The 24,729-nt window shown below is 42.3% G+C and overlaps 1 protein-coding gene across 2 annotated transcripts in view; it reads right to left on the bottom strand.

Moving 5' to 3' along the window:
- The window catches only part of LOC124607152 (peptidyl-prolyl cis-trans isomerase E), a 77,536-nt gene that overhangs the window by 16,626 nt on the left and 36,181 nt on the right, over positions 1–24,729 (bottom strand). For both annotated transcript variants that reach the window (XM_047139362.1, XM_047139363.1), the window contains exons 2-4: positions 14,436–14,605; positions 2,552–2,728; positions 2,264–2,470 (exon numbers count right to left, since the gene is read on the bottom strand). In XM_047139362.1, the coding sequence (XP_046995318.1) occupies positions 2,264–2,470; positions 2,552–2,728; positions 14,436–14,605 (554 nt within the window). The remainder of the gene's footprint in view (positions 1–2,263; positions 2,471–2,551; positions 2,729–14,435; positions 14,606–24,729) is intronic.

Raw genomic sequence — 24,729 nt, 5'->3', positions numbered from 1 at the left:
TATTGTGCCCGTTGGACACTATGGACCGGCAGTACACCCGTGGACTGTTCGAGCAAGAAATATGCCAGGAGAAGTTGATCTGATTCCATCCTGCTATTTTTCCTCACTTTTATGTTCATAATTTCTCTGTGATTCTTGTCACAGATTGCTACATGGTCTAGCTGTTTTTCTCCAATCCTTTCCAGGGCTGACCCACGTAGTTTTCTTGCTTGCCTTAGCTTTGTAATGGGTTGTCATTATTCTCATCTTGTGTCTCCTACCTAGGTCCACTAATCTCTCACCATTCTTGTTCTCTTGTGGGCTGCATGATCTCCCACAGGGCCTCTAAACTTCCTTTCCATGCCTATTTGCGTGCTAAAATCTCCTAGCAAAATAGTGACACCTCTTTTGTGCACATCTGTCACTACCTTATCCAAAGTGGACCAAAAATGTTCAGTTCCTGCTTCGTCTTTTTTGTTCTTATAAAATGTTGATACATGTGCATTTACTATTGCATAGGTTTTGTTTCCTACTTTCATTGTCAGATACGACAGCCTCTCATTTATGCCCTTCCACGCAGTGACACTATCCAGGTATCTACAATCTATTACAAAGGCTGTGCCAAACATAAAAGGTTGCTTTGGCCCTCCAACACCGGGTTTCCCTTTCAGAATTACATATCCCTCCGATTCCATCATGCTTTCGTCCCTTAATCTTGTTTCCTATAGTGCCAGTACGCCAATCACAAGTTCTCTCATACTGCCAACAGCTTGCCCACCTTCATCATTGTCTGTATGTTTATGGTTCCCATTTTAAAAGTCTGTTTCGATCCGATTTTGTGTCCATGATTTAGATCAGATTTGGAGGTACTGGTAGGTTCACAGTTTTGTTTTGCACATGATGCAGGCTCCCCAGAATCCAACAGCCTGCTTGCATTGACCTCAGTCAATGAGGGATTAGCCCCCTGGGGTATATTTGTGATTATCACATGCTTCATGACTGCCTCACAAGCCGAAGTTTCAACTCTGGCTACTGCATTTGCAGTAGTGTGGTTACAACTGAGGTGGTTAGCCCCAGAGGATGTAGTCCGGCCGCCCCCACTGAGATCAGACGTCTTTTGTGGCCGCTCCACTGGAGGACAGACGCCACTCTGTTGTGAGAAGGTTCATCCGGCTTGATGACTGTTGAGATTCGCCACATCTTCTTTTGAAATGACTGGCCATCTTCGTCCACCCCTCAAGCCGTAGACCTTTTCACACTACAATTTTGATTGAGAATGATAAGGAAAAAGGATAGGCTTAGGATAGGAGGCTTAGGATAGGATAGGATAGGATAGGATAGGATAGGATACAGGATATCGCTAGGTCGTTGTAGGACACACTTTGTCTGGCTCCTCCCCTTTAGCCTGTCCAGCTTGGGTGAACCTTCTGGTAGCCAAGCCACCAACAGCATAGCCCTCCGGACCCAGAGTTGCAAACAATGTCCTAGCTACAAAAAAGGCCTTTTTCAGGGTAGACACAATTTGTAAGACTTTCTGTATGTGAACTAACAGCTGTTGACTGGTTTGTTCCGAGTACGTTTTATCATGAAACTACAATGGATGTGTCAGGACCCCGACGGATACGCTCCCAGGCCCCGAGAATAGAAGGTTGGTGCACTACCACCGAGCGTGCGGCTGCCTTGGATACATCGTGATCTCCAGCAGGCAAAGCATTTGCAATCATGCGTTGTCCAGAACATCCGGCAACAGGGCAATCCTGCGGCCAATCAGAGTGCATGGCACCAAGTTCCCGTAGTTTAAAAATTGTGCACTGTCGACCTACACAACATTAGTAATTTTGGTTCCTACTGGCATCAGCTATCTACGGTTAAAATTTTGTGACACAACTTTTCTCCACCCTTCATAATACTGATGCTAATGCATCCCAGATTTCCAGTATTTAAACAACTAGGTTACAAATTTGAAGATTGTAAGCTTTATCAGTAGGTTACTTCTTATGTTCATGAAGCTGCTACCTGCCTTATTAGATACACAGACAATTTCAGTATTAATTATTTACACAGAAACTACAGATATCAATGTCGAAACAAATGAATAATTGAAAAATTTGACTACAAATATATATTACAGTATACTCATCTTCATCTTCAAATGTAGTGTACATGTTCACTTTCATTTACACAGTTACACAAAATATCACAACACATGATGATAAAAAACATGAGACATCACATTTTTCGAACTAGTAGTGACAAGTCTGCACTTTTCAGCTTTTAAGGATACAAAATCAGGTATTATTCGATGAAAGGTACTTCCTTGATAACCAAAACCTTTTTCATGTGTACAAAGACATCTAAAATTTTCTGCAGTTTTGGGAACTATGTCACTTCTGAGCATCATTATTATGCGACCAACATCAACTTTTCCTATTTTGATATCAAAATATACTTGTGGATTTTTCTTAACTTTCTTTGTTTCAGGTTCATCCTCCTACAAAAGAAAACAAGCTGTGGCAGAAAAAAATACCACACCAGACACGTGTGTTGATAACAAACTGTTATACATTCTTACAGTTGTTTCTCCACTAGCAGATCTCTTGGTTGCATTATCAGCTTTCTTTAATGTTGCACCAGCATGTTCTTGAAGCCAAGAATCATCTGCCCAAACGGGTTTTGATGAGCCTTCTTTAATCTTCTGAGGTTTTGCCAAATTTACTCTAATGGTTCTTCCAAAAAGTTCTGAATCATTCTGAAACACAATATATGCTCTATTATTATCTATCCAATGACATTATACTGTTAAAAATTCATTGTTTTCGCTGATACGTGCTTTGAGATTATTAACATTAATGAAATTCACATTTTTGTTTCTAATACCTCACCTGTTTTTTTTAAATTTGGAATTCTGAACTTTTACTTTAAAAGTTAATAGCGCAGCATTAGAGATCACAAGAATAAATTTCAGCCACTTGTAGTTTCCTGCTGTTTCTTTTGCTAAAATATACTTTACATGTGAAACATAGCAACCCACGTATATTCGTTCCATTAATGTTAAATGCAATGCTAAAGTACAGGATATACGCACTTTAATGTTTCCAGATGGAAAGTCACAGTGATCTGCATCATCTGATGAAACCATTTTGTGTGTAATGACAAAAGTAGTCTGGTAATTAATTTACATGAACGAAACATGTTAATGTAAGGAGTCACACAGGAAGCTAATTCTGCATTTGTCTTCACCAGAGCAACAGAATGCAGAGTATGAGAAAGAGGTAACGCCATGAAACCAGTGAGCGATTGGAGGGTGGCCATATGAAGGGCCTGTAAGAGCTTCAAGAACATTCTGCGTAAGTGGCCTTCCTGTCTACCTAAATTTAAAAGATGCAGTAGGCCTGAGAAGATACTCCTCAGACATGTGAATGGACTCATCCATCTGACTCTGGTAGGAATAGAGGAAGCATTACTGCAGTAGAAAATTATTATTTTTTCAGCAATTAAATTGAGAGCAGATAATGTGATAATCCTTTACGGGAGGTCGATATCTGAGAAAGATTTTAAAAACATGTGAAGTGGTATCAGACATGATAATGAGAAAGTATGAGAAACATAGCACGTGGATGGCTTGAATGTGATGGAGAGATGATGGGGATACTCTCAGGCAGAGACTTGGCAGTGGGCGATCAGTGAAAATAGGCATTTCAGGAACTTTCCAAGGGATTGCACAGATTACGCAATAGTTGTTAAGAGTGCATATCCTGCAAATGCCAAAGTAAAAGACCAAACAGCTGTTAACTTTTTGATTCAGTTCATGTGCCAAGGTTTGTTTACCATGTTTCTTAAATATGCAAATGGTATGGTTTGGAAAGGAACAGTGCACTGAAGACCCCATGTCCCTCCTGACCAAGTAAGTATGCTTACACCATGCACTTTACTTTGTGTTATTTCCTTTCTCTGTGGCTATGTTTCTATACTTGATGACCCACTGATAGTAGTATAGTGCATTAGTGAATGCATAATATATTTTTATTATGATGTCAAAATGTGGAATGACACATGCAGTGGTATGTACAGTATTCTTATTACTTTATTTCATGACCCACATGGAAGAGAAAGTAATTTTACGGTGTGTTACTGATAAGAGTATGATTAAGCTCACATTCACTGGAAAGACAAAGTTTCCTTGAGTTCCATAACTTTATGCTGAATGTGCAAGGAAGATGTATCCTGAGTTAATGGTTTTCTGTGACGGCCAGACACAAATTACAACAATGTGTAAATATCACATGTTAGGTAAGGCTTTCAGGAATTAACTCAGCTCCATAATAAATTGTCAACTGCAACATTTGCTTCTGTCCTTGCTTATACATTTAAAAATCCCCTTCGTAGTAAAAATTCAATTAAGCATTTTCATATATGGCAACTGCGTAAAGCTGAGACACAGGATATCTGGGAACATTCCTGTAATAACGTATGGTTAAAGAATGGCAAACAGTAGAAAGCTGGCAATCAACTGTAAAGTTAAGGTGGGTCACTACACAATGTAAGTTCATACTTAAACCTAACATTAGGCACCACCAAGACAAGCAGGCAAGCAATAACCAAAAATTAACGTCAGAATGAAGCTCCCTGATAGTTCCCCATGGGAATTTCATTCCCTGCAATTGCAGTCGATATGGAACCAATGTTTCAACTTCTGTTTCAAAAAATGCTTACGCTCAGTCATGCAAATGGACAATAAATGATTGAAACACAGAAACTGAGGTTAATTCAAATTCAGTGAAACCATAAGCATTATAATGTCAAGATAACTATTTTCCTTTCTTTTTTCTTGCAAAAGGATTCAACATTTATTCTCACAAAAAGCTTGGTACCAGCACTTGAAATTAATGCGGTATTATAAACTTGGCAACTGATATCATATGCTGAGGCAATAAAGTTAGGAGTAGAAATGCTGTCACAACCCAAGTTCAAGCACAACTCTAGCATCAGCAGACACAGGTAAACTCTGAAGAGCAAAGTCCACACAGTCTTGAAAACAGTACAGTCCGTTATGAACAATGAAATCACCATTATAAGATGCGAGCATACATAAACACTGAAGTAGTTTACAGCATGATGTGGCCTGATTAGCGGCGGCTTCAGTCCTGGAAGGTAGATGAAACAGTCTGGTAACCTCACAGTCTGTTGAGGAAGCTTACTGTTCTACTTCCGAAATCTCAAAAGTTTTGGTGCTTTGAAGCACAGGAGTTATCTGACTTGCATAAGCGTATGAGCAAGCATCTTCATCCACTGACAAATGGATCGCATCACCTCTAATGAGACTTCACGGTAGGATTTGTTACACATGTACTTGAAACTAAATTTACAACAAAGTCCTTACAAACCTTGCAACCCATTCTGCTTTATTTGTTCTTTATGCTGAAGGAACTCCAGCCTAGCAGCTACCACATACATGTAAAATGGCCTCTGTATGGTCTTCCCAATGGGAGGATGAATGGCTCTGTTAATAACTCTAATTTCTGTACTAAATGGAACAAATGAAAATTTATTGACAGCAAACATGCACACTGTCACTGTGGGTCACTGATCTGACCTGTCTGGAAATGAAGTATCGATCATATTGTGATTGAGTTCCAGAAGCTTAGTACTAATGCTGACAGCTGCTGTTGATGGTGTCACTGCTGGTGCTACTGTTGCTGCTGTTGTACAGCAATTGCTGAATGTCTTCCATGCATCCCAAGTGAATGTTCACTTAATACAATTCCAGTGCTATCTCGCATGTCTTAGCACAGTACGTAGTTCAAAATACAAGTGCAGATGTTCAATCTCACAAATATCTCTACGTCATGTTTGTAGACAGCTCTCAGCATTTATTTCCAAATGCAACACAACAAAACCACATAAAATAACACCCTGGAAATGGATATGGTAATCAGGTGTTAAGGAAGAAAAATCGTGAGAAGAAACCCTATCACAATCCGAGCCTTAGCACAAGCCTAATGTTAGAAGATACAGACAAAGTCTAAAGAGCAAACCAGGTCTAGAGAATAGCACAATCCACTACAACAGACACACTGAAATCAGTGTTGTACAATGTGGGCACAAGTAAAGACAGAAATGGCTTTTATCAGGTGGTGGGCAGCCTATTATCGGGCCATGCAGCTGGCTCACTATGTACAAAGCCACAGCTCGCATACCTGAGAGTTAGCAGTGGCAGTGTACTGGTTGGAGGTCCTAGCAGTCACACACAATGATAATATATTTTTACATACTGTTGTCTGGTGGGACTACTAAACTATTGATGATCTCTCGATACATTTGCCAGCTTCAGGTCAATTAACTGAGATGCAGCAATGCAGGTTAGCCAAACATTACCACCAGACATCAAGATACTTTCATTCTATAATTCTGTCCACAGCCTGCCACTTACAGAGCAGTGTCGCATCCCAGCACTGGTCCTATCACCAACTTTGGATGAGCTGTTGCTTCATAGGAAATGAATAAGGGTACAAACCTTTAATGATATGACTGAAGGAAACTTCAGTTCCCAATAATTTAGTCTTACTTGGAGAGGCACCTTCCAGTGGCTGTACATCTTTACATCAACAATTTCACCCTACCTCACTATGTGGTAGGCCTTTCCACCAACTACTAGTTCCTGAATTCTACCTTTCACTATCAGAGACAAGTGCTCTGCTTGCAACCTGTACCAACTATGCACAATAAATCACACTAACCACAACAGGAGACAAGTCGGAGACAGCACTCAATCCTGTCTATATTCTGAAATACAGAAAACACTAATTATGACTCCCTGCGACTTATGCAATTAAGACACCTTATTCTGACTGGGAGACAAGTGCAAGAGAGCTACACAAAGAAAATATCAACTACTACTTGTTGCTATTAGCAGTGACAAATTCTACAGACTTATTCTTTAGTAACATAGAAAACTGAAGATAGTAACTATTGCTGGATACTTATTGAAAATTCAGTGGCATTCCCCCTTGAATGGGTCCAATCTTCTCATAGTTTTCATTGCAGCAGCACTGAAGTGTCATTCTAGTGACTATGAGACTAGGCTGCGGTAGTAGTACTTCTTCTTCTTCTTCCTGGTACTGGCCCCAACTGTGACTGGTCTGGCCACGACTAACTTGGTCCTGTGCACTACGTGCTTATACAGGGTGAAATAAAACTGATGCACTTGGCAGTTGGCATACAATTCCTTACCCCAATTCATAACAAAGGGTACACCTAGCAAAACCTAGTCCTGTCAATAGGTTTAACAGAAATTCAATTTAGGAAAAAGAGACTCTGACAATACTGCAACTGTGTGCAGCTTGGCCAACAACAAGTAACATGAACTCTGCACCTGGAGCTGTCCCATTAGCTCACTGAGATGAGGTAATGCCATGGGAAACAGATATGCAGACTTCCAGGTGTTCCAGTCTTAGTCACACCATTTGTTTATTTTTTTCCCAGTTAAAGCATCAAATTATATCCAATTTACACCTCCAAAATGCAGTTTCTTGTATATTTATTTCTGTTCCTGTTACCTTTATTTAAACATGAAGACACAACATGAACTTCTTACAGATGTAAATGACCACTTGGTTTCCTCGTTTATACGAATAAAGGCGATACAAAATAATCATGGATACAGTATCATCATCTGTATCCAATGAGGTACAAGAAAGACAATAGCTGTGTTACACTAGATTTCACATTATGATATGCACAATAATTGCGTTCTGTACTTTTGATGTCCAGGCTTATCTTTGCAAAGCTAATATGTACAGGTAAGAGCAACATTCACATTAGAGAAAATGTTCAAAGTTACCACCATGCATTTGCAAACACTTTGCCACTTGCTGGATCATACTTTGCTGGACGCTACACAACACACCTGCATCCGCCAATGGTAAAGAGACATGTGAGCTATCAGGTTGTGTACATCTATGGGTGGATGTACTATAAACCTGTTCCTTTCAAGTGTCTCAACTCAAAAATCTAGTGGATTAAGATCCAGGGAATTTGGAGCCCAGAACATTGGACCAATCCATTTCCCGGGGAATGCTTCATTTAAATAGTTATGCACATTCATTCCAAAGTGTGTCGGTGCACCATCAAGCAGAACCCAAAGCTGTCGCTGAACACCAGGTGGAATGTTTTAGAACAAGCAGGCAAAGTATTACAACGAAACATATGATACAGGTGCACATTCAACTTGTCAGGCAATAGGTAAGGGCCTAAAAGCACTCCTCTCATGATTCCAGCCAAAGGGTTTTTGCCAAAGTGTGCCACATTTACAACAGGTGACATGTAGGTTGTGTTCAAACCAGTAACTGATGTGGTGGTTGAAAATACCTTCACGAGTGAAGCTAGGTTCATCAGTCCATATCACGCTTTTTATAAAATATTTGTTATCTTCAACTTGGTGCAAAAGCCATTTACAAAACTATACGCATCTAATGCACTCTTCTGGCAGCAGGTGTGAGAGAATGTGAAAGGATAAGGATGCAGTTCTTCATAGTACAACACTTCAACAACCAGTTTTTGAAATATCTGAACTGCCTTGCAGTGTCACAGGTGCTTTAATGAGGTGATTGGTGAACAGTTTCAAGAATCACATTCTCTATTTGTGGCATGCGTTTAGTCCTTGGATTCCCGAAGTCATTGCTCCAGGTGACAGAAAACAATCTTATCAGGATGGTGGCTTTGATGGTACCGTGCAGCATGCGCACGAGCAGCAGCAGCAGCAGCAGCTTGGTTAATGAATGCACCCAGCACTAAAAGCATATTGATATATTCGTCTTTTTTGTACTCCATCGGGAACCTGCCCTACAGTAACTAGACAGGACCAGTTAATGGTTGTGCATTGCACGGTAAGCAGAGACATGCATGCAGTTTAAAGGATCCCACTGTCATGTGACAGGCTACTGGCATGTGACAAAATGACGTCCTGCTTACAAATGAGGAAAACTAGGGAAGGGACATCTAAAAAAATAAAAAAAGGAACCTGACAAAGATTCAAACCATAGCTACATGGTGAACACGGGTCTGCTATCCCAGTCGTCTACTCAATGAGCTACAATGGCTGGTGTGGTATTGTGAGGTGATACATTCCTCTGCACATTCCGATGTGCTGCATGATGAACAATGTTGCCAGCTCTTCATTTTCATACATGTATTTTCAAAATTCACCCAATCTGATTTTTCTAGATGGTCTTACCACTACTGAACACTAGCTTTCCCAATGTCCAGACCCAAACTCACTACCTCATTCCTCATACACTTTATCAATTTATCCTAACCCACAACTACTTCTCCTTTCAAGGAAAGGTATGCAAACAAATCTGCAACACAGCCATAGGCACCTGCAAGGCACCCTGCTACACCAACCTGTTTATGGATAATCTAGAGGAGATATTCCTAGCCTCCCAAAACCCTTGTCTGGTTCAGGTTCATTGATGTCATGATCTGGACTCAGAGTCAAGACATTCATACCCTACATTCACAACCTCAACACCTTCTCTCTCATTCACTTCACCTAGTCCTCCTCAACCCAGCATGCTGCCTTCCTCCTCATTGATGGCTCAATCTGCACTATTGTCCACATTAAACCCACCAAACACCAACAATACCTACATACCGACAGGTGTCATCCCTTTCACATCAATAAATCCCTACCATACAGCCTTGCCACCCAGGGACAGCATATCTGCAGCAACAAGAACTTCCTTGCCCAGTATGCTGAGGGTCTCACTAAGGCCTTCACAGACAGGCGCTATCCCCCAGACCTTGTCCACTAACAAATTTCCTACGCAACTTCCCCTCAAAACCCCAACTCTTCCACCAGCCCCAAGAATCAGCCACAAAAGAGTGCCCCCTTCATCACTCAATACCACCCTGTCCTGGAATATTTGAACCACATGCTTCGCCAGGGCTTCGACTTAGCTACCTCCATAACGTCCTAGTCATCCCTACACCACTACCAATTCTGACTGCTTGCCACAAAGGTCATATCCCTGTGGAAGGCTCAGATGCTAGACTTACCCAATCCACCCACCCAGCACTTCCCGTACCGGTCCAGTCAAAAGTTTATCTTACTCCATCAGGGACCAGGCCACCTGTGAATGCAGGTATGTCATTTAGCAGCTCTGCTGCAATCATTGCACAGCTTTTTATATTGGTCTGATTACCAACCAGCTGTTGACCAGGATGAACAGCTACTGCCAAACTATGGCCAAGAGCAAAGTAGACCATCCTGTGGCACAACATGTAGCTGAATTAACATGCTTGATTTCAATGGCTGCTTCACTACCCGAGCTATCTGGATTCTCCCTTCCGCCACCAGCTTTTCTGAACTGTGATAGGAATTACCCTTACAACACATTACCCATAATTATCCTGGCTGCAACCTATGGTAACATACTGTCCCCACACCCTCCACCCAAGTTTCTGACCCCTCTGTCCTATCAAGTCCTCCTCATGCTCATCTCTCACCCTTTTTGTCTGCTGCCCTCGGCCAATGCACTCACCCATCATTCCCTGCTCCCCTCCTTTTTCAGTCCATTTTCCCCACCGCCCTGCCCCACAACCTCCTGACAGTGCGCCTGTTGGCATTCTACACTCTGCACACTCTATCAGACAGCTCTCCTCTCCCCCCACCCATACACTGCCATCCCTTCTCCTTCCCTGTGCCCTCCAGATCGCTGCTTCCATCCCAAGTGATACTTGATTCTGGCCCCGAAATGCTGGAGTTGGCAGTCACGTGTGCATGAGGTGTGCTTGCTTGTGTGAATGAATAATATGTGTTTCTCTTTTTCTGATGAAGGCTGTAGCCGAATGCTTACATGCAAGTGTCTTAATTCTGCCTATCTGCAACTTAACATGTCATCATTATGGTAAGTAGCAATATATCTTTTCCTACATTGTTGATTTCAATAGAGAAACTGGATCAGGATTCACGGGCTGACATCCAAGTGCAGAATTTTTTCCTTCGCCCTATATGCTGATTGTTCAGGGTCTTTGGGATGAGTTTCTCTAGCAGTGTTGCTGATGCTCCCAAAGGTCTTCCTCGTTTCTGGAAACTTTCAACCTCAGTTGAAATGATTCTCACACACACCACCCTTTTTCCCATTTCCATATTCACCTCAGGTGTATGATCGCTGTTATACATGAAGAGCCAAAGAAACTGGTACACATGCCTAATATCGTGTAAGGCCCCCTTGAGAATGCAGAAGTGCCACAATACGACATGGCATGCACTCGACTAATGTCTGAAGTAATACTGGAGGGAATTGGACCATGAATCCTGCAGGGCTGTCCATAAATCCATTAGCGCATAAGAAGGTGGAGATCTCTTCTGAGCAGCACATAGCAAGGCTTCCCAGATACGCTCAATAATGTTCATGTCTGTGGAATCTGGTGGCCCCGTATCACACCAATTGCACACATCCCACACCATTACAGAGCCTCCACCAGCTTCAACATTCCCCTGCTGACATGCACGGGTCATGGATTCATGAGATTGTCTCCATACTCATACAAGCCCATCTGTTCAATACAACTTAAAACGAGACTTGTCTGACCAGGCAACATGTTTCCCATCATCAATGGTCCAATGTCAGTGTTGAAGAGTCTAGGAGACATATTCTGTATCTTTCCGCCATTTTACCAATTGGTTCGGTACACGAGCGCACGAACGGTCTCATTTTCGAAGGAGAGCCCCAACGTTATTCTGTAAGCATTTCAGACATGATGCCGAATGGTCCTAGCAAACCGAAACGCTGTTGTCTGTTCTCCTTGCACCAAACAATCTGCCTCAGATTCACGTAGGCGCACTGCAGCGCCACAGCGGCACGAACCCAAAGCCGCTAGTAGCCAACAAAGGCACGCTATTCTTCACAGTACCAAAAAATGTGGTTGGAGTACGTAATACTGTTCAAATTTTGCTGACCATGTGCTTCCATGAATGCATGATAATGATAGAATATTGACTGTGGTGTGGAAACTGTCATAAATGTCACACTATGTCATTTTATCCTCATTCACATCAACATCTTGTTTTGAATTTTGCGTTTCGGAATATAAGTTAGGAATGGAGTGTAGTACCACAGTGTACAAATACAGGTATGGAAATACCCAAAAAATTCATCATTTTTTTCTGTTTTCTGTCGTTCCTTAGTTGCTCCAAAATTCTTGGAGGTATGTTCTGTTAACGCACGTTTATGCAACTAATTGAAGGCAGTTTGTTTATTGCCATATACGTTTCGCTTGTTTTATTCGAGAAGATGCTTCGCAAATAAAAGAAGCGAAATTCGTATGGCAGTAAACGAACTGCCTTCAATTAGTTGCATAGACGGAACACATATCCACGAACCTGAAAATTGTTTAAGAGAGTGTCAAAGAATAAGAATGTGCATAGAATGTGGTTGTAACTCGCTCCTAGAGATCCAAATGATGATGTAGCCTACTTCCCTATATGATACATCAACAATTTGGTTCATAAAAACAAAATTAAAAAACGCCTTTTCGAGGGCGTGTGGCGAGTGCAACTATAGAATTTCGCTCAAGTTTTATAACACGCATTTGATGAATCAAAATGTTTCACTTGTGGTGGTACAGTCTAAAAATATTGTGGGAGGAATTTTTCATCTCTGTCTACCGTTGTTAAGGATTTGATCACAGATAAATACTTCTGACAAGCTAAAGTATAAAGACGATTGCTGCTAGTTTCATTCACAGTAATTTAAGTTATGCTCTTAGATTCCTGTCTGACCACACACTCGGAAATTGCTATGTATTCAGAAAATAATGGTGAATTATTTCTGACATGAAAAAGTATTATGTCACTGTCAGTTCTTTCACGTACAGCAATGTCATCTTCAATTTCTTGAACAAATGGAAGTCATGAAATTGAAGATACTGAGAAAGCATACTCTTACATATAAATAACAATGAATATATCAGAAAAATTCTTAAGATTGATGATTAATGAAGTCTAAGAACGTGTTACAAACACGAAGAGGGGAAAAAATTTCAGTATCCAGAGGTATATGAACCTACGACCTTTGACATGGCAGTTTGTTGCCTTACCCACTATGCTAGCAGCCCTCGCTTACATGTAGTGCTTTAACACACAATTCCATTCAAGAGAAATGCAGGCTGACTTCGTTGCCAAATGATGCGCGCTTAAGCCATACGTGCATGAAATATTGGAAGGTTTCGTCTATCAGGCTTCACAAAATTCCTTTACATTGTTACTTCAAAGTTTTAAACGTGTTTCAATAATTAATAAGCAAACCATTTGCGGGAAAAAGTACACGAAGTCACTAGTAATTTCAGCTAACATTCGTGTGATACATGTAAGCAGAAACTTAATGATTTTTTTCAAACTCTTAACTACGTAAAAATAACAGGTATTTTGTGAGAATATTGACAAACTGTTTTTCTTATGTTATAATCATTCACAGTATCAATACAAACCATATTTCTAACAAAGGAAAATAGTCTATTATGAACTCACTTTCCACCCGGACACGTCCTGGTGATTCTTCGGTAACATAATCACTAAATCCGACACCAAATATTTTTAAAATAACAAATTCTAGGTGTAAATAAATCACATTGAATCGAATGAAAGGGCCATACTGAAATCAAAAACCTCTCAGTACAGTTGTCAAAAAATTGGCTGGAGGACCGATCGATAACAGGTCTCAGAAGCTTACAGAATAGTAACTTCGGATAAAGAACTGGAAATGACATCACTACCGAGGCTAACCTACTGCACCAATCGGTTTGAACAATACAGAATAGGGACCCAGGTGAGGCATAAAGCTTCGTGTCATGCAGTCATCAAGGGTACATGAGTGGGCCTTCAGCTCTGAAACCCCATACCAATGATGTTTTGTTGAATGGTTTGCACGCTGACATTTGTTGATGACCCAGCATTGAGAACTGTAGCAATTTGTGGAAGGAATGCACCTCTGTCACATTGAACAACTCTCTTAAGTCCGGCCACAGCATTGTTGGAGAGTTTATGTTTCACCGGATTCCTGATACAATACGCTCATGGAATGATCACATGGGAAAATCCTCAGTTCACTGCTACCTCGGAGATGCTGTGTCCCATCACTTGTGCGCCAACTATAACACTACGTTCAAACTCACTTAAATCTCGATAACCTGCTACTGTAGCAGCAGTAACTGATCTAACAATTGCACCAGACACTTGTTGTCTTATATAGGCATTGCCAACTGCAGCATCATATTCTGCCTGTTTACATGTCTCTGTATTTGAATACAAAAGATTATACTAGTTTCTTTGGTGCTTCAGTGTAGCTACTGAATACAGACATGTTATTGGCCAGCAGTGACTTATTTTTAAGGACCTTTAGGAATGCATCCACTGCTCCTGCTTTTCATTTCCATTCAGAGTTAAAGTAACCTACCATGTTATCAATAGCAGCTGCTGCATCTTCGGCTGCCTCAAATTCAACAAATGCAAAACCTCTATGTTTTTCAGTTTCATAATCAAGAGGTATCTGAATGTCAACTATATCACCAAATGGAATGAATGCTGCATGCAGAACTTTCTCATCAACTTCTTCTGCCAAACCACCTATAAAAGCAAATACATAAATCATAAATTAATGACGTTATACTAGAATAACACAAAAATTTTTGGAGAAGAATTAAAATTCTTGTTCATAGACATCATCTAGTGTATGTATTTCACCAATACGTGTCTCATATCACAATTATCATTGACATGTAGAATCCACAATCAATTATCAGTTACAAGACCACGGTTATCAACAAGAACTGTTTACAATGAAAATACATTTATTGAGTACAGACAAAGTACACACAGATGTGGTACATTCCAGTATTTCAAGAATAAGCAAATCCCAAAGCCAACCACAAATTACAAAACTTAAATGATAAATAATTGCAGGAGGACGGAATCAAAATAGCGACCTACTCATTGCCAGTCAGACAGCTATGTAACCACTACTCCACAGCAGAAGGTATACATCAATTGGCATTGCTTCACTTCCTCTCATTACAGCAACTTGGTGTTTTGAAGTGGACAACAGCTTCCTGGCTTTCATATGACAATGATGGTGGATCCCCATGTTCCAATTGTGTTATCATATCCTCACGGTCATTGCAACATTCAAATGGAATTGCCTCCACTGAACCATCATGATCATTGGGCAGGCTTCATGATGTTTTGCAAACCTTTATTGTCAGACTGGGCCTCAAGGGTTCGATAGAGCTTCATGCAAAGGGACTGGACAACATCTCTTGCCTCCTATACTCAAGTGGCACTTTAATAACTTTTCTGATAGCCTGACCATCTGCACAGGTGTAAAAATCCACACTACTTCATCTGGGTTGTAGCTTAAAGATTGGTTATGGGCGTTATAACATCCACAGTCCTTAGCTTGTTGCATCCAAGGCCCACATGCATGCCAACTGTCTTGCATCTTCATTTGGGTTGTTCAGTTGTTTAATCCAATAATATTCAAATGTATTGGGTTGAAACACAAACAAAGTATCCATTTTTGTTTCAGCTCTCAACTATGTATCTAGAAAAAAATGCATGAAACTGCAGTGTTTTATTTTCTTGTGTTGCATGTGAATGTCATGACAAGCAGTGCTGTATCCTAGTCTCTCTGTTTGATGTCCACATACACTGAGAGCATATCTGTCATTTTATTAAATTATTTGGTGATGCCTTCATCTGCAGATGGCAAGCAGTTATCATCCTGTGCACGATTTGCAACTTTTAATTACTTTTGTCACTAGCGTTGACTAAAATACTTTCCCATAGTCATAACTCACTGCACCTGGAGTTACATGCTTCAAAATTATGTCTTCTGGAGTAAACCTGGTGATTCCTGGAACTTCAGCAATCGGTGCATCCATAACGACAGCATAGCAAATGGCTCTGAGCACTATGGGACTTAACATCTGAGGTCATCAGTCCCCTAGAACTTAGAGCTACTTAAACCTAACTAACCTAAGGACATTACACACATCCATGCCCAAGGCAGGATTCGAACCTGTGACCGTAGCAGTCGCGATGTTCCAGACTGAAGCACCTAGAACCGCTCGGCCACACCGGCCAGCTGACAGCATAGCAAGTTAGATACTCAGTCCAAAATATTATCCATTTATTCCTTTTTACTGAACTGCAAAATCTCCGCAAGAAGTCAATTTCAATCTGATTAAGTTAGTGCAGGACAAATTAGTACCAGATGTTCTGGGGTAAGTGAGGCACATGCTCCCATTGTTGGCATTCTCTATAATGTCCTACAAAATATCTGACAGATAAGCACAAACCTGGCCAGTGATACCTGTTTCTGATTTTATCAAGGGTCTTTTTAAATCCCAGAGATCCTGATGTTAAAATCCCATGAAAATACAAAAGTGAAAATACATTAGTTTGACTAGCTGTAGAAGAGTTACGAGACAAACAACAATTTACTTCCCATTGGCTCAATATTTCTTACGGCCCATCTGTTAGTCTGAATTCTCAATGGAAATGTTTTTCCTTCATTAAGTCTTCCATGCTCTTCTGCAATGTTGGACCTTTCCTTTGTTCAACTACCAATGCTCATTTGTGCAGCAATGTCTGGCATACTGCCAGATCTGCAATAATATTCTTCCAATCGATTCTATCAATGGTAGTCTGTAATTTGTGTTTGTGTTCACTTTTGTAAACTACTTTGATGCCATATTCCTGAACTTTTGGTGCCCAGTTTGCAAAGGGTCCTGAGAGATCCTTTGGGCTTGTCAGCCAGCATAAAAAATGTTTGTCAGTCACAACAGCCATATAAATATAGTCAGAACTTGGAACATACTCTGGAGGCTTAAGCAATCACTTTTTAAGTGCCCTCCTAGATTTACATTAGAACTGCACCCCTCCAGTAATAATTACCATCAGACTATAGTTCTGTCTCAGGATTCTCATCAAAAATGCTAGGACTAATGAAGATGTCAGTGCCGCTTTACGATCACAAAAAGATGTTCCCTGATCGTGGGCCCAAGAACATTTGGCATCTCCCTGAAAAGACCTTACAGTAGCTGTGCCTTGGAACTGAAAACTATTATGAAGCATCTGTAGTAGGAGAAGATTCCTGGGAAGCCTCTCACATCACATATGTGATGAAACATTGGAAAATCTGTTATGGCTCTTACATTTTCAGAATCAGGTCAGACTACGCTTCCACTAACTACTGCAGGTGCCCGAAGATTTTTATTTCTTGGCTGATTAAGACGCATTTCTCAAATCCAGTCATAGATTTGCACCATGGAAACACTTTAGCACAGTTGACCAGTGGTTACAATTTTAATAAAAAGTCTTCAATAAAACAACAGTGTCATCCATCCAGATAATGAAGACATATAATCCATTCACGATGTCGAATCACGTTTTCCATTATGCTTTCAGAGGTAGCTGAAGTTTTGTGCAGGCCAAGCATCATAACTTTGCACTCAAAGAGGCCATCAGGTGTTACAGAAGCAGCCTTTTTCATGTCGACCCTGTCAAAATTGATCAGTCCGTAGCTAGTGTGAATATCCATAGCGGAGAAGTAATTTTCTATACCTTCATACATTCCAAGGTGTCATCCATTTGTCACAATGGATACATATCTTATTTGTGATTTTGTTCAGCAATTGGAAATCAACAAAAAAATGCTATGAGCCATCTCTCTTCTTCGCAGGCAACATTGGGGAGGACCATGAACTTTCTGATAGCTGTATAATGTTGTCTAACACATCTTTTCCACTTCCATCTAAATTATCCATTGTTTAGATGGAGACTGTGGGAATGACTGTGGCATGCTGGACAGTGAACTAGACTTGGATACAGCAATGGGCTTCATTCTGCTGGAGTAATTGTCTACCATTGCTTGACATGAACAGACTGGCCCTGCTGCCTGATGTTTAGTACTGTAATAGTCATCAAACGATCTTCATCCTTCTCTTCATTAGTGTAGAATGTGCCAATGGCCTTACCGCAGGGGTAACACCGGTTTCCGTCAGATCACGGGAGTTAAATGCTGTAGGGCTGGGCTAGCACTTGCATGGGTAACCATCCAGTCTACTGAGTGCTACAGGTGGTGGTGGTTAGTGTTTAACGTCCCGTCAACAATGAAGTCATTAGAGACGGAGCGCAAGCTCGGGTTAGGGAAGGATTGGGAAGGAAATCGGCCGTGCCCTTTCAAAGGAACCATCCCGGCATTTGCCTGAAACGATTTAGGGAAATCACGGAAAACCTAAATCAGGATGGCCGGAGACGGGATTGAACCGTCGTCCTCCCGAATGCGAGTCCAGTGTGCTAACGACTGCGCCACCTCGCTCAGTGAGTGCTACTGACAAATGGGCTACACTCAGCCCTTGTGGAGGCAAATTGATGAGCTACTTCATTAAGAAGTAGCAGCTCTGGTCTCATAAACTGGCATACGGACAGGAGAATGGTGTGCTGACCACATGCCCCTCCCTATCCACATACAGTGACATCTGTGGCTGAGGATGACATGGCGGGGACATCTGTGGCTGAGGATGACATGGCGGGCAGTCAGTACAAATGGGCCTTTGTGGCATTTATGATGGAAATATACCAGCATGTTGTTCAACATTTTCCAAATGTCTATTATTCTACATGACACCCATGGAACTTGCAAGGCAACAAGTTGTATATGTGTTTCTGAGAACCTTGGATGTCATCTGACAATTATGGTATTATTCCAGGGTTCCTGACTAAATATTGCTCAATGCCAGTTCATCTTGAAGAGATTGGTATGAATGATCAACAGACTTCATCCTGGTAGGGTTCGACAGTTAAATAGTTTCCCTTATCAAAGGTAATAATACCCAGATAGTATTATGAACAGAAAGTTCATTGATACTGGAAGTAAGCAATAATGAAATCCTAAATGAAGACTGGAATACACAGGGTGAATCAGGAGGAAAGGTATATGCTTTGAGGGATGATAGTATTAGTGATTCTGAACAAAAAACATAAAATGAATGTATGTCCTGTTCCTAATGTTTTCCAAGGACACTAATGAAAGCAATGAGGAACAGGACAGATGCTTGTAATAGTATATGAAACATTTTGATCTATTGTTTCGTTTGACTGTGTGCATCCCCACAAAAGACATCCAAATGTGTATCGTCAACTGCAATTTCTAAGAACTATTAGCATATTGCAGCCCCGTCAGCAACTGTATTAGACTAATATGTTGATGAATCAGCCTCAGTTGCACAAATTTTCTGGTCTTTACCAGGTTTTGGCTAAATTAATCTAGCCTTCTTCAGAAGCATAAAATTACTATAACATGCCATAGTAAGCCACAGTCAACATTAAAATTAAAACCTATTGTACCGTGGTACCATGATGAATTAAAACTACTTAACTGAAGTCCTCGGTCGGCAGCGGCAAATATGCTGGCCAACATATTTGTCCCACATGATTGGGGGGACAATGCTCCCAAGGTAGGTGGTGTGGGAGCAACAGGGAGGGAAGTGTCCCCCACCATCAAGGGGACAGGTGTTGTCTTCTGGCTCTGAGAGCCAACTGGAACTCGTGGAACTGTTCTCGTAGTGGCAGCATAACAGGAGGTCATAGCCTCAGGATGTAAGCACTCAAATTTCCTCTTGGCCTCAGTATAGGTCAGTCAGTCCATGCCATGATTTTCCTTTCTCACTGTAAAATCCTGCAGTCTGTTGAACAAGGGGAATGATGCACTCCACAGTTGACACAGATGGGAGGCCGGGCACATGGAGTATTGGGATGGGATGGATGACCACAATCTCAACATGCGATGTTGGAAGTACAGCGGGAAGACACATGGCCGAACTTCCAGCATTTAAAGCATCGTATTGGGGGAGGGATATATGGTTGACATCACAGCGGTAGACCATCACCTTGTCTTCTCGAGTATGTGTCACCCTCGAAAGCCAAGATGATGGTACTGGTGGCAACCTGATTATCCCTCGGACTCCGATGGACGTACTGGATGAAATGGACTCGTCGTCACTCTAAGTTGGTGCGCAACTCATCATCAGACTGAAAAAGGAGGTCAGTATGGAATATAATACCCTGGGCCATATTTAAGCCCTTATGAGGCGTGATGGTAACGGAAACATCCCCCAGCTTGTCACAAGCAAGTAATGCCCGTGACTGGGAAGAGGATGCCGTTTTCATCCAGATTCACCCTGACTGTATTTTGGACAAGTCCTCCCTCTCCCCAAACTTGTCCTCTAAATGCTCTACAAAAACTGAGGCTTCATCGAGACAAAGGAGTCCCCATCAACTCTCATACATACGAGGTACAAGGGAGAATAATGTTTGCTGCCATCCTTAGCCTGGCGTTCCTCCCATGGTGTGGCCAGGGAGGGGAACGATTTAGGATCACACTTTCTTGCATTGTACTGAGACCTGGGAAGCTTACAGACTGCTGGCATTTGATCATCAGCAACTGATGACATGGTACACTTCATCACGCATCATCCACCCTGATGCCACCCACTCCAACCAGTGGCACTCCCCACAGGTGCCACCCAGCAGCAGGATGGTCATTGCTGGGAGTACTGAGCCCTAGGGCGACGGGCATCTACTCCTTGGCATACATGGGGAGTTAATGGCGCAGACATCAGCAGTGATCCTTGTGTAGTCAGGGGGCTACAACCAAAAGGGTACATTGCAGCCCCACCACAACGGACTGGCTACTGTGCTGGATATGAGATGCAAGGAATTCCATGGTCATCATCGGCACAGAAAACGACACTGCATATTGAGAGGAGAAAAACGCACCCAGGAAGGTGTCCTCGCTCAAGAGATGGAGGATGAGTGGGACTGCAATGAGAAAGTGGGCTAAAGATCTCAATGCACGACGCACCATGTAAGGTGGCCTTCCCCAATTGGCTTGCTCTTTGGGAAAATTTTGAAAAATGGAGGTCAAACCCTACAGGGGACCATCACATAAAGGCCAAAAGGTGTAAGACTCCTTTTATTCAGCTCTTATGACAGGCAGGAGTATCTTGGGCCTATTCTAACCCCGGGACCTGCAGGTGGTGTCAGAGCAGAGAATGCTCCTATTTATACATATACAGCATGCTGGAGTAAATTTCAATATTTCATACACAACTCCAAAACCTTAAATAATAAAAAATTACAGAAGGAGAGAATAGAGCCAGTGACCCAAACACTGCCAGCCAGCAACCATAACTGCTATCGCACGCAAAATGACGAATGGCATGCAGCAATGTGATTCACCCAATCCTGTACGCTATCTCTTTGTTTAAGTCTCATTACTTGTTACATAGTATCCTGAGGACCCATTTTGGTAGCTTCCTTTAGAGTTCTCTTCTATCTGGAAAGTAAATCCAGATGGGGAAATTGTCACTGAGTGGAGATCAGTGCCAACTTTCTAATCTGTAGAAGATAAGGCTGATGGCTCAGAATCACCTTGCGGCAGAGCTGAAATGTGTTGCCAAACCTGTTTTTAAAAGACAGATATCTCCTGATACAATGAGATTCTGAATGACTCAATCCTCGGGGCAAGGTGCTCCTGAAATTCCATAGCACATGAGGTGCGTTAAAATCCTCAAAAATTTTGGAATGGCCAGGAAGGTTGTCTAATTAGGGTTATGAAAGCCTTTTTATTGAGTGCATACAGAAAATACTGTGCATACAGCGGTTTTTAGTGATGCGCAGATGGCGAGAAGTATTTCCTGCAAACTGGACGTAAGTGGGGCAGATGATATGTTGCCTGTATTACTAAGGAATAATGCCCCCATCCCCTGTAAGTCTTTCATCACTAAGATCAATAATACTGTGAAGAGAGTAAGCTCTTAGCACAATGACATCAGACATTTTCAAATGCATTTTCTACAAAGACACAGTGGTTTTTGCTGTGCCAGTAGTTTCAACTCCATGATGTAAGTTCTCAGTCCTTTCAACCTCCATTGAATTATAGGAGCTGTGGATCAGTGAGGGCTTCCTTTTTCTTTATCTTTCTGACATGGTGATGAACAATTAATACATTTTGGTAGGTATGAACATAGTCCATTTCCTTCATGTGCCTCACACATAGCTTCCAAACCTTTGGTTGGTTGGTTGGTTTAAAGGAAGGGGGAAGGGATCAAACTGCTAGGTCATTGGTCCCTTGTTCCGAATAAAACAATGCCACAAGAGTGAGAATAAAACAAGCAAGACTGACAACAGAAAACGGAGAGAAAGGAAAAACCACAAGAACGAAGGAAGAGCAACAAACACTTAAATGGACAAAATGGGACAAGAAAACCACGGTAACACAAGAAACAGGTAGAAGAGATTAAAACAACTAAACAGATTACCATGGCTGGCTGACCATGAGAATAAAAGGGAGAAGCCAGCCACTCTACAACACATTAAAACCTCCACGCTAAAACCACTAGGGTGGAGGACACAGAGGGACAAAGTACATGTGCTACAGCTTAGATCAAATGATAAAACCCACCTTCACGAATAAAACGTAAAACTAAATCAGCTGATGAAGCGTTGTCAGATAAAATTAGCAACGAGTCTGGTAACCGAAGACAAAGTAGGAAAGTGCATCAGAATAAGGGCCACTGTCAACCAGGTGCTGCATCAACAATGAGACGGGTCTTTACGGCGCAGGAAGCAGCCGTGGGTTGCCCGAGTGTGGCCAATGCGGAGCCGGCAGAGAACCACAGAGTCCCTGCGAGAAGCCCGCATGGAAGACTGCCACAGTCATAGTCTCCTTAATGGCACGCAGTTTGTTGTTTGTACTGAGACTACACCATTCCATCTCCCATAACCAAAAAACCTGGCGGCGTAAAAATGAACGCAGATCAGTTATTGGAATGTCGATCTCCATAAGCGGTTTCATCGTAGCCTGTTTGGCCAACCTGCCAGCAAGCTTGTTGCCCGAGATTCCAACGTGACCTGGGGTCCAGACTAATGCCACTGAACGAAAGGACCGTTCCAGGGCATAGATGGACTCCTGGATGGTCCTACCAAAGGATGAAGAGGGTAGCACTGGTCGATAGCTTGTAGGCTGCTCAAGGAGTCAGTGCTCAGAAGAAATGACTCCCCAGGGCATGAACGGACGTGGTCAGGAACACGAGATAAAGCCACCAGCTCGGCAGTGAAAACACTAAATCCATCGGGCAAGAAATGTTGCTCAATGTGTCCTCCATGGACATACGCGAAGCGGACGCAACCATCAGCCATCTAGCCGGCAGTGTAAACCACTTCATGTCCTTGGTACATGTCCTTTCGGCCATGTGAAAGGTCAAGAGAAGCCGCAGCCTAGGTGTACACCATGGAGGTGTACGCAAATGGACTTCAAGTATAGGTGGTAAAGGAAAGGACTCCACTTCAGACAGAAGAGATTGGATGCAAACTGCAATTGTAAGCCCTGACCTGGGCCACTGATGCGGGAGATGAACCGCCGTGGATGGGAAAAGGAGACGGTAATTCGGATGCGCAGGAGAACTACAAATGCGTGCAACATAACTGGTGAGCAGTTGCGCGTGCCTGACCTGCAATGGAGGGACTCCAGCCTCTGCCAGGACGCTGGTCACCGGACTCGTCCTAAAAGCTCCCGACGCTAGTCGAACGCCACAGTGATGCACTGAGTCGAGTAAACGCAATACTGAGGGTGCCGCCCAACCATAAACCAGACTCCCATAGTCAATGTGGGATTGAACAAGGGCTCTGTAGAGCTGCAGCAGCATAGAGTGATCTGCACCTGACTTGGTGTTGCTCAGTCAGCAGAGGGCATTGAGGTGCTGCCAGCACTTGAGCTGACATAGGTGAGGAAGCCAAGACAATTGGGCATTGAAAACTAGTCCTAAAAATCGATATGTCTTCACTACAGTGAGGGGATCATCAGCAAGGTAAAGTTCTGGATCCAGGTGATCGGTACGATGCCAACAGAAGTGCATAACACATGACTTTAAGGCTGAAAACTGGAAGCCTTGGGCTAGCACCCATGACTGCGCCTTGTAGACGCCACTCAGCAACACCAGTACTGGTGGAGCTATACGAAATGCTGAAGTTGTCTGCATACAGAGACGGCCCTACAGCTGCTGCTAGACTATTAATTGCCGCTAAAAATAGAGATACACTTCAATACAGAGCCCTGTGGGACCCCATTCTCCTGGATATGGGAGGAACTTTGGGAGGCACTAACTTGGACATGAAAGTATGAAGCAACAGGAAATTTTGGCTAAAAATCAGGAGTGGGCCTCACAGACCCGACCCATATAATGTGAAAAGGATATGATGTCGCCAGTTGGTGCACACACTTTTTGTAAATCAAAAAAGACGGCAACAAGGTGTTGGCGTCTGGAAAAGGCTGTTCAGATGGCAGACTCAAGGGACATAAGATTATCAGTGGTTAGAGCGACCCAGGCAGAAACCACCCTGGCACAGAGCCAGTAGGCCACGTGGCTCCAGGACCCAACCCAACCGATGACACACCATACGTTCCAGCAGCTTACAAAGAATGTTGGTAAGGCTGATGGGTTGATAGCTATCCACATCAAGCGGGTTTTTGCTGGGTTTGAGTGCTGGTATGATGGTGCTCTCCCGCCAGTGAGATAGAAAGACACCATCACTCCAGATCTGGTTGAAGATGACGAGGAATGTCGCTTGTAGTCAGTTGAGAGATGTTTAATCATCTGACTGTGGATCCGATCTGACCCAGGAGCTGT

The sequence above is a fragment of the Schistocerca americana genome, chromosome 3 (genome assembly GCF_021461395.2).
Source record: "Schistocerca americana isolate TAMUIC-IGC-003095 chromosome 3, iqSchAmer2.1, whole genome shotgun sequence".
Taxonomy (NCBI): domain Eukaryota; kingdom Metazoa; phylum Arthropoda; class Insecta; order Orthoptera; family Acrididae; genus Schistocerca; species Schistocerca americana.
The sequence above is the reverse complement of the archived record's forward strand: the minus strand, read 5'-3'. Positions and strand labels throughout refer to the sequence as shown.